At 41.2% G+C, this 11341-nt stretch overlaps 1 protein-coding gene across 1 annotated transcript in view; it reads left to right on the top strand.

Moving 5' to 3' along the window:
• Nucleotides 1-3812, top strand: part of YBX3 (Y box binding protein 3) — a 30874-nt gene extending 27062 nt beyond the window's left edge. The window contains exons 7-9 of the mRNA XM_009324355.1: nt 1934-2105; nt 2759-2859; nt 3295-3812. Of these exons, the coding sequence (XP_009322630.1) occupies nt 1934-2105; nt 2759-2824 (238 nt within the window). The 3' untranslated portion in view covers nt 2825-2859; nt 3295-3812. The remainder of the gene's footprint in view (nt 1-1933; nt 2106-2758; nt 2860-3294) is intronic.
• The last annotated feature ends 7529 nt before the right edge of the window (nt 3813-11341 follow it).

Raw genomic sequence — 11341 nt, 5'->3', positions numbered from 1 at the left:
ACCCTTTAGAGGTCCCTTCCAACCCAAACTATTCTATGATTGTGCTCTCAAGGAGCCGATTTGTGTTTAGTCTGCCATTCACGCACTTGCTCTTCTTCATCTTGTCCTTGTCTTTCTATCAACTAGCTTAAGAGGTCAAGTTCCAACACTGAATTTAGAGAGATGAACTATGAAATGGATGTAATCCCCGTTTTTTCATATGCATGTTTGTTCAAAAACAAACAGGAAGAGGTAGGTAATACTGCAAGAGCAACAAGAAGCTGAATTTCACAGGAATAACTAGATAGTCCTTAACTGTAATAACTACCCGTTCCACACAAAATGGATCTATCCTTCTGGATGCTGGGTCTAACCATAAGCCGTCCACCTCTACTCTGAGCTTTTCTATCTGTGAATGTTTGTGTTAGTTGGCGCTCTCATCTAGGATTGTGGGAAATGGGGTAATACTGATGCTGCTGCTTGTAGGGATCTGAGCAGAATAAATTTTATTCCTGAAAGTCTTCATTAGCATTGGGCAGTCTGGAATAGCACCACACCAAGTACAATGAGGCACCTGAGCTTTTGCATGTCATGTAGGTGAATCACAAGCTGGATAACTTGCCCATGGTTAATGGAATTTATGCATTTCTGAAGCATTTTTCCCTGAAGAGGTATGATAGCTTACTGTATCCAACATGAGCGCAGAATGTTTCTGAGTTACCAGGTAGGTATTGCTTGCATTTATATGCACTAAATCCGGTGACACTAGTGCTTTTATGTTAATTTAGCTTCTCCAAGGGAATCTGTTTTTTGGGATTGGGTAGTTGTGGATTAGCTAAGCCAGCTAATGGGAGCTAGATAGTAGGCAGTAACTTTGTCATCATTCAGCTGTGTTTTGACAGTTTATAAACATACTTTGTTTATACTGGAAATGGGATGAAATGCTCTTGCATGCTTAAGGAGCATGGACTTGATAGCTTATATCATAGAATCATAGAATATCTCCAGTTGGACGGGACCCACAAGGAGAGAGTCCAACTCCCTGCTCCTCACAGGACTACCTAAAACTAAATCATATTAGTGATTAAGAGCGTTGTCCAGACGGTCCTTGAACTCTGACAGGCTTGGTGCCATGACCACTTCCCTCGGGAGACTGTTGTAGTGACTGACCATCCTCTCAGTGAAGAACCCTTTCCTAACGTCCAGTCTGAACTTCCCCCAATGCAGCTTCATTCCATTTCCTTGTGTCCTATTGCTGGTCACCAGAGAGAGGAGATCAGCACCTCCTTCTCTGCTGCCCCCCTTGAGGAAGTTGTAGACCGTAGCATATATCCACACATTTGAGATGTGACCGTACACTAGTTCCAAACCAAAAGCCTCTCTGTCTTCTTTTGACATGGGGAGATCTCTGGGATTGGTTATTCATTAACATGTTAGAGTTAATGAGGTCCAACTTGCCTAACTGAGATGCATGCTACACTTTCTTATATGGTCAAGAGGGGCAACATAAGGCAAAGAGGGAAGATCCAGGAATGGTTTACAGGTGGAATTGCAATTCCCAGGGATTGCACCATTAATTATGAATAGGGCTGGACTGGTATGTAGCTAGTCCAAGCCTAACTTGGCAGACTCAGCCTGTATGGCCACTACTACCTTGTTTTTTCTCCTAGCCAGCAATTCAAATGGGCTAAGTATCCTTTTATTGTAGGACAGACAGCAGAATATGCTGATGTAGCTTCAGCAGTGAAGAGATGCCCAGGTTACTTGTCTAACCCAATGAAACAGGTCTTTCCCTTCCAACTACATACCAGCCAAACTCCAAAGGGATGGTTTGCTAGCATTCAATATTGTTACAGATGATACTTGGTTGGAGAGGCTTTTGCTGGGCTGAAATTACAGTAGTTTAACCTTCTTGGGCTTCTCTCATACTTAACACACTTCTCTCCCTCTTCAGAGGGCCCCCACGTCCACGCCCTGCCCCAGTGGCAGGAGAGGCTGAAAACAAAGAGAACCATCATGAGGCCAATGCTATGAGTCAGCAGCCACTTCGCCGTGGATATAGGCGCCCATACAACTACCGGCGTCGACCTCGTCCACCCAATGCTCCAGCTCAGGATGGGAAAGAGGTAAGCATGCTCCTGGCAGAATGTGGCAGAGACAGTTTTGATGGGGTGAGTGCTCAAGACCTTCTGTCCTGGGGGAGTTTTAAGAAGTGTATTGTTGGTGTGCTGGAGGAATGTGATGGCCAAATTCAAAGTGCTGATGGTTGAAAGCAGCTGGTTTCATTGCCTGTTCCTTGTGAACGTCTTTGAGAACGAGCAGCTTATCTTAAATGGAACCAGCAGTGGGATAGGGATTGCTTCTGGATAGTTCTTAATTAGGGTCAGACTGTAACAAATATTTTTGAAGTGGAGAGAAACAGTTGTGTTTTCCAGCTTTCTCAAACCTTCAGTCTGTATGTAGTATAAGAGATGGATTTGAAAGCTCTAGGTCCATTTCCTGAACTGCTTGAACCAGATGACTTCAGGGAACTGTTTGCAAACACAGATTTTGACCTTAATGAGGAAAGACTGTCTCATTCTGTATCTGCTTGAGGTGGTCCCCTGACAAAATCTGCTGTGTAATACTTAAACTTTAGTGTATTTCCTATAGTTAATATTTTCTGAGGATTTGTCTTCCTTGATTATTTTAAAACCTGGGTTATGCTGGCCCTACCACTGAACAGAGGAACACTCTGGAGGTCAGTCTTTGCCTATAATAAAGGTTTATTGTGTCTCAGACAAAGGTGACTGAAACACCTGCTGAAAATCCTGCTCCAGTGACCGAGCAGAGTGGTGCTGAGTAATGTCCGGCTCCCCAGGCACCTTTACCATCCCTCAGGTAAGGAATATAGATAGTTCCTGTTCTCCAGTTGAAGCGGCATTGTGTATACTTCTAGGACTTGGACTCTGGCCACATCCCCTTATGTATGGCTAGATACTTGTGATAACTTCTGAGAGTGCCGTATAGGCAAACCAAGGAACGCTCTGCTGCTTTCTCTTCTTTCTCTCCTCTGCCTCTGTCTGTATTTGTCACAAAGTAAATTTTGCTTTATCAATCTGATTTTGCAGGAAGACCTGTGTCATCTATATAGCAATAGCATCTGCTGATGAGTTAGTAATGTTTTGCTTTAGGAAGATACTGTACTCTCAGCTTACAGATGGGATAAGCCAGTCATGCTTATCCTGTCTATTATTATAATAATTCTGTCTCCACCTGACATCCCACCTCTTCAACTTAAAGCGCATTTCTTTTAAAATTTGGCTCTTCCAACAGGTGTCCTAAAATACAACTCAAAAGTAACACCAAAGAAACACTTAAGCAATAAATTGTCAACAGTGATGACGAAAGCAAAGATTTGAAACATCGGAACTTAAAAGAAAAAAAATTACCAGCAGCTGAGATCCAGGGAACGCCTGCAAGATAGATGCATGAAGAGAGGAAAAGAGAGCGAGATTCAAAAAGAGCAACCTCCCCAGTTTCAACAGCAACTGTGGGGAATTTTTTTTTAGAATTTCACTGTTTCGCTAGTATTGAATTTTTCAATTTTTCTTTTGGTATCAAACTGAAAAGGGAAAAAACCCAACCAAAGAACTGAAATTAAAATCAAAAGCTTTTTTTATTGGATGCTGGTGCTAAACCTCCCAGGTGTGATGAGTTTTTTTTTCTGTGCCAGTCCTGTTCACTGCAGGACACGGGGAGGAGAAACTTCCGCTTTCCTTGGTAAGATCTATTTGAAACTGTGCAGCATGGGTGACGTTCCTCACAAATAAAAGTGATTTCAACTACCAAAAAAATTTGTTTTAGTGTTTGTTTATGTTTACCTTTAAAATAATTAATTATTTTAATCTTGCTGCTTCAGCATTTATATGTGAAAATGAGAGCTGCCTCTATAATATGTGTTGATGTATCTTGTCTAAAACCATGCTGGATCATACATGTGCTAGGTTAGGTAACAGCTCTGCAAAGAAATTATGCAACAGAGCTACAACCCAGACTGTCCTCTCTGCTTTTCTGGCTCAAATGGTGTTAATGGTTGGGGTTTTTCTGTTACCATCTTGTGGCAGGAGTTTGGGGGGGTTTGGAGTGGGTTACTGGGATATTATTTTCCCCATCTGTTTGCTAGGCTTTTGTGTTCTGTAAACAGCAGAATCCAAGCTTTGAGACTCCTCCGCTCAAAGCGGGCTTAGTAACTGCTACTTTATTCAAGCTTCTGTTCCAAATAATGGCAGTACATTTTACTAGCCTTTCCACTTTTCCTTACTTGAAACCAGTAAAATCTCTGTACCAGTGCTGTCTTGTGTTTAATGAGCAGAGTACTTAACTGTCTTACTAATCTGTGTGTTTTTCTAATGTTCCTCCCTAAAACTTGGATGTCTTGCAAGTGTTATCAGTCTACTTCCAGCTGTTGAGTATGGGTGTGTTTCTTTAGCTATCTTGTTGTGTCCTTCATTCTCTAGTCCGATATTTCTCACGTTCCTGTCTTGCAGTTGCTGTTATCTAAACCTTAGATAGTATGTTTGTTTCCTTAGAACACATCTTTCTGTTCTTAGCTATGCAATCTTTACCCAGTCTTTGCTGAATAACACTTCATGTAAACCCCCTTGGTCGGGAGCAGCACTGTAACTGTACACATGTAGGACTAAATGGGAGTAGAGAGATTCTTGGCAGGTACTTTCTGTCCTTGTCTCCTCTAGTTTCTCTGTTCTTGCACACTATTAGTAGTTAAAAATTATACAAGGTTCTCTGGAAACACATTTTCCTATGTTACTCCTCAGGAAATGAGAAGTTGGGGGAGCATAGGGGATAATTGTGCTCCAAAGCACTTCACTTCCAGCTTCTGGGAAGGTGAGGAATGGCCCTTGCACCCTGTTGCCTTTGCCTTGCGGGCGTAGGGGAAGGTTTAGTGATGCATGAGTTGCACTGCCCACAGCTGATTGCATTGGGGATTTCCTGCTTGCCTTTGCAATGAATTAGGAACTTTTAATGAGGTGTGAAGTGAAAGCTACAGGCTTGGTTCAGGAAGGAGAATGCTTCTGACGCCCTCGAGTACACACACTGCTGCATTCACTGCACGCTCATGTAAGCATAACCTGCTGTTGCAGCACTGGATCACTTACCCAGCAGTTCTGAAAGTACATTGATAGAAGGATTGCTATGAGACTGGGTTTCTGTGCCAAATGTGGTAAGCTGTAGACTGGGAAAGATGTTGAGATGGACACAGTGGTATTCTAATGTCTTTCCTCGGAAGATTAAGAATATGGCTGTTTTGACACAGAACAAAACTTAATAAGGTGAGGAAAACATAAGTAATGCACCTCTTAAAAATTCTTAAGCAGGATAATCTTTAGTAGGCTTCAATTTTGTTCAGAACTAAATCTATTTCAGGTAGATTGGGGCAAGGTTGGCAGTTTCATTGTAATATAAACAGATGTAAGATGTTAATAAATATTGAAAGATTACTGCAGAATTTTTCATAACAACTTCTTGAACTGCCTTCAGTTGTTCAAAAGCAAGTGTTTTTTCTTAAAGTGAGATTTGACAGGCCAAATAGAATTTTCTTAATCTCTACAAAAATGTAGGTCAGATTTGAATGAGTTTAACAAAAGCACCTAACTAGTTACCTTTATTTTATGAAAAGAGAAATTGAGGGGGAGATGAAAGTAGTGTCCTAGCATCTAGTTTTTACTGTTATTTCAGTCCTACCTTTGTGATAAGAAGAGTCTTTGCATAAAACAAACTCATGACTGAGAACCGCCTTAATCCCTGAATTCCTGCTTACAAAAATATAGGCTCAACTCTAGCAAGTCTAAAGCACTTACGAAAATTACGTTTTAGATGTCTCAGGCTGGGCATAAATTGTTCCCTTACTAGGCCACTTGTTAGCTGAACTTTGGCTGAAGAAATATAAAACTGGTGCTCAATACTGAGGGTCACTTCTATTGGCAACTGTGGTGCTTGTGTACCTGTAAATAATGCTGTGGGTTATTTGCCTCAAGCAGAACTTTAGATGAGTGCTTAGTTTTAGTTTAGTGCTGTGTTTGGGTTTTCTTAAAGACTTTCTACTACATGGATTTTTTTAATTTGCAGAGTAACTAAGATGCTTTTATACCTACTTGGAGCCATTGTTTTTGTGCTATGTTCATTCTCTCATTCCAGCATTCTTCCCTTTCATGGGCGCTTATAATGGCTTACACTTGGAGTGGATTACACTTTTATAGTTAATTGTCTTACAGTGTTTTCACAATACTCTGCTTGCCTGACTGTAACCAGGCTTTTTGCTTGTGAAGGCTGCTGTCTACTGTTACTTAGCCACAAAAGTACTGCCTATGGCTTGTGATCTTTTCAGGAGGATCAAGAAGGGAAGACGAAAGTTCTGTAGGCCTTTATCTGTGCACCATTTCATTTAAACAGAATAGTCTTGCAATGGCAAGATATTCAGTGATTCAGAGAAGCATGTATCCTGTAAACTTCTGCATTGAGCAATATTGTATCCATGTGCAGCCCTTCCCACCCACTTCCATGGGAGGGCTGTACACAGGTGCAACAAATGCCTTGGAAGTGGGACACTTTCTGCTGCAGCTAGAAAAACTTTGGAAATAGTCTGTGCTACATAGAACTTGATTTCACAGCCCTTAGGGCAAGGTGTGTGCAGTTATTTCATGCCAGGGGCACATGCTTGAGAATCCCCCATAGACTACTAAATGAGCTTGCATGTGATCTGGATAGCAAGAGTTGTAATGACGCTGATAGCTCTAGAACAGTGGTTTTCACGCTCTTCAATTTGTAGATCTATGGAAGTTTCCAATGAGGATGGAAAACTATGCAAGTCTGACAGTCAGTTGTTTGTTGTGGCTTTTTAGAAAGTCTATTTGTAGATCCCGAGTTCAAAGCCATGGCCATAGACATTATTATCCTTTCCGCATTATTATCCTTTGGCTTTTTGGAGAACCAGCTAGCCTTCAGCATCACTCTTATTCTATAGAAAGAAAGTATCTGCTCTGAGGTGTTCAGACATACTCGGGGGAGAAAAACAGCCGCACGAGCCAAGTGGCACTGGGACCCTTGGTCAAGCGTCAAGGAGATGAGAAAGTTTTGGAGGCCGTGTCAAACAAGTGGCAGCTTGAACTCTTCATTTTGCGCTGTTGACAATAGCGGAGCAATGCAGCTGTGATTCGATTTTGAGTCTTAGAGCTAGACAATGATGCACTGAGCAGGAAATCGATCCTGATGACTTAGTAGTGACAGCTGATGAGATGAATAATTACTTCTAATATCTTAAGGTTTTAAAATGTGATAGGAAAGACTTACAGAATGTTGTCACTGAGTTCAGAGCTTCATCGTATTTCCTGACTATTGTCAAAATGCATCATTCTTGAATGCTTGGCTATCAATCTGGAGTTTTGACTTGTAAATTGTGACTTTTGTAGGACCACATAGGTCCTTAGAATTAGTCAGGAATTCTAAGGATGATTGGACATAAAGTATATGTCTGTAGTACAGGAAGAGATCTGTTCTCAAAAAATTCAGAGTGTGTGTTAAATGTGTGAAGATCCACACAGTCTTAGCTCAGAGAAGCGGCTTGTATTAGTGTCAGCCTAGAACTCAACTTTAGCAGCACCTCAAGTTAAAGTCAAACTTCTGCTGTTTTAATGTGTTAAGTAACATCAGTTAGGTGGCAAGAGTCACAAACCTGCTTTGTACAGTGTACCTGTAATAGTCTTGTTTTGTTTCCTGAGGCTTAGAAGGTCTGTGTTCTGTGGTTACTGTTCAGTGTGTTGGTCTAGCCAATTACTTTCACTTACATTACACAATACTTACGTTTTTGTCCATGACTTGGACAGTGCTGTTAAGTTTTTAATGGCCTCTAAATCTTGCCCTTCTTCCTTTAAAACATTCTGCATAATGCAGCTGGTATATATAATAAGCTGCATATAAAACACCAGCAATTTCACAACCTTGGGATGGTATCCCGAACATGGCACGAGAGTTTAAACAGTCACTAAATTAACCTGCTCTAACTAGTATCTCCACATGCCTTTATTTAGTCTGGCTTTCTATAAATGGGAAGATGCCATGTGTCCTCTTTATTCACTATTTGACTTTCTGAGGAGCCACAGAGACTTTTCTAGTTACCAGCGGAACTCAATCCATGTGTAAAATTACATGTCACCTCAAAACCTTGTAATCTTACTGCCTAGTGCGTATTCCAATGATCCAAACCCAGAGCACCTACAGAAAACCAGGCAAGCAGACAATAGTTATAAGAAACAGAAACATGAGAAAATATTATAATATGTTTTTGTTGGGGGGAAGAAAAAAAGGAAATGCATTTTACAGTGGTGCAGAAGCAGGGAGGAGGCAGTGCTATAAAAAAGAAATCAGTGTTAATAGAATATATACAGAAAAGGCACTACCGCTTTCATGCAGATAGTGCCTAGGTGATATAGTCCTTACCCTGGAGGAAATGACTGACTTGGAAAGAATGATGTTCACCCCCTTTGCTCTCAATAAGCTCTTTTCTGCGAAGAATGCCAGCAAAAAGAACATTATTTTAATACTAGTACACGTAAATAGGGCTGTTACAGATTCAACAATCTCTCCGTACACGTTTCAGAAAAAATTGTTGCAAGGATCTGGTCTGAAATTTTGAAACAATTTATGCCAACAAGTAAAACAGGTAGCATGGATTCTCTTCTTGAGCCTTTCTGAGATAACCTGAATTAGGGCTATAATAATCAACAACTGGAAAGGACTAAATGAAATAAATATTCTAAACAGAGCTCTAGGTCACGTTCTGACAAGGATCGAGATGCCTAAGTGGACATGTGAAAAGTCCACAGCCCCTTCTCAGTTGTTCTACACTGGGGAGAAGGGCACAGTTTCAGCCATCAGAATTTCCTGGGAGGCTGCATATTGGCCTTTTAGTTCAGTCTCATCTGTTTCTTGGTAAGAAGCTGTTAATGGAAACTCTAAAACAATCTTGAGAATCCAGGGAGCTCTGATGAGTGCAGTGATACCTGAGCTGCTAGACAAAAAGAGGCTGCGGGACACCTTGCACACCTCTCTTTTACAGGAAAGAGAGCTGTTTATATTCAGAAAAGGAATGTTCTTTGAGCTACACCTTTGCAGGCTGTTTGGGCCAGACAATGCACAGCTTGGTTTGATGGCTCTTGGATAGTTCACTCTTAGGCATCCAACTCTCGCCTTCTGGACAGGTTAAGTACATAACTAAGATCAGTAAATTTTGTTGTGACAAGAACAGTAAAATTGTTACAGTGTTAAACACCAGAGCATCTACTACGCTTAATAGGTTTTTAAGGGTCAAGTCCATAACCTCTTTGCTAAGCTTCACACACTTCTTGATTAAAGCTGATACTCAACAGTGGAAATAAGGCTTGGCCTATCTACTCATGCAGAATGAACCAGGGTGAATACAGATTCCAGTACCTGTCCAGGTATCTGCATAACAAGAAAAAAAACCCACCAACATTTCAACTGATTTGTGACATGCTTATTAAGTGTTACTTAATAGAGGCTAAGGAATGAATAACTAAGGAAACAGAATTCCTTACTGCTGTATTTGGGCATACAGATTGGCAGTGTGCTGGTGCCGACTTCTCTTGCTCCTGTAGCTGTTTTGCAGAAGCATGCTTTGCCTTAAATACAGCACAGGAAGCACCTGTGAATAACTGCTGTACAGGCTCAGATCACAGAAGTGGAGTTCACTGAGTGAACACAAAGCTAAACTGCTACTGACGCTTTTCATTACAGAAATCTTTGGTGATGGGTGATTAAGGGACGTCGACCCAGCAATTGGATTACTGTTACAGTTTTAAGTTATGTGAGCGCTAGATGGGGCTGTTGCTCCACGCCCTTTTTACTGAAAATTTATGAGACGCACTCCTGCGGCAGGAAATCCAGGCGTTTCAATGTGGGCTACCTGGTTTCTGCTGCAAGCCTAAAGCATCTAGCTGGGCTGAAATGTGGTAGATGGCGAGATGCATGAAACAAAACTCACAATCCCCACAAGCAGATTCTCGATGTAAAAAATAAAAGAAGAAATCCAACCTAAAATAAACACAAATTATTTTAGTAGTAAAGGAAAAGTATAATCATCTTGCTGTATAGTTTTTCAAGGCATATGCACTGTTCCTACACTGCTGCATATCCTAACTCTCCTCCGGTTATCATCACACAGCTGGGAAGAAAATCCTGGGGAGACGAAGGCAGATCCAGCCTACTCAGCCAGCCACATTCCCCAGGCAGAGTACATGCTGTGCTCCCAGCCACAACCCTCGGTTCTCTTTCCAGCTTCTGTCCCTACTGCTCATCACCATTAGGTGTTCATGGTCACATGTGTGAGAACTTTCAGGAGCAAGAAAAAGGGTGGCAGAGATGACAAATGTTCACAGGTATCCCCAACACCCCTCCTGCAAACTCATTCTGTTCCTTCGCAGCGGCGTGACCTGGTACCTCAGAGTAAGCACCTGTCCTTGAGACTAAATTGGTGCCCGATGGTTAATAGCCTATCATTTGTCTGCTTTTTGGTGAGGAGAAAATTAAGGTGCTCTTAATGCCGCCTGTTGATGGTGCTGTAATGCCTTCTGCCTCAGCGGTTATACAGGAAAAAAAAAAATAAATCCATTTTTCCAAAATTTGGAAAGGAAAAGTTGTAAAATGTTACCAGATGCCTCCTCTCCTTACAGCTACACTCCCTGATCGTGGCCCTTCGGTCTGGAGAAACACAGTACTGACAGACTCACTTATTGTAGCCTTCCAATCACAGGAAATAGAATTCAACTTTACATAAAAGATACAACTTCACTGAATGTCACATTTAATTAATTAAAAGACTTATTTTTTTAGGAGTGTTGCTTTTAAGCCGTATTCTCGATTCTCAATGGGACTCCTGGATTAAAAAAAAAATCTTTTTTTTAATACTGGCCACTCGGTTTAAATGTCTAAATGAAAACTGAGCTTTCTGGAAAATCTACAGTCAATCTATACTTAGCACTTTATGGCCAAAAGGTCACACAAAATCACAAAATTCAGTACATTCCTACACAAGCTGTTAACGACAGTGCCTCTTCAAAGAATTTCATTTTTAATACAGAATTAAAGACTGAAGGCAATGTAGTCAAAGGTACCAAAGTGACAACATGCCGTTAAAAATCCTCCAGAGATTAATCAAAGTTTCCTCATGCTGCTCTGCCGTTTTGCCCTACCTTGGCTGGAATGAAGACCTACCCACTGGAAAGTCAAGAGTAGGGTTCAAAGTTTATGTTCTTTACCATTTGTATCTCTAGAAACACTTGGTAGC

The sequence above is a fragment of the Pygoscelis adeliae genome, unplaced genomic scaffold (genome assembly GCF_000699105.1).
Source record: "Pygoscelis adeliae isolate BGI_AS28 unplaced genomic scaffold, ASM69910v1 Scaffold65, whole genome shotgun sequence".
Lineage (NCBI taxonomy): Eukaryota > Metazoa > Chordata > Aves > Sphenisciformes > Spheniscidae > Pygoscelis > Pygoscelis adeliae.
This window is presented reverse-complemented; position numbering and strand designations above follow the sequence as displayed.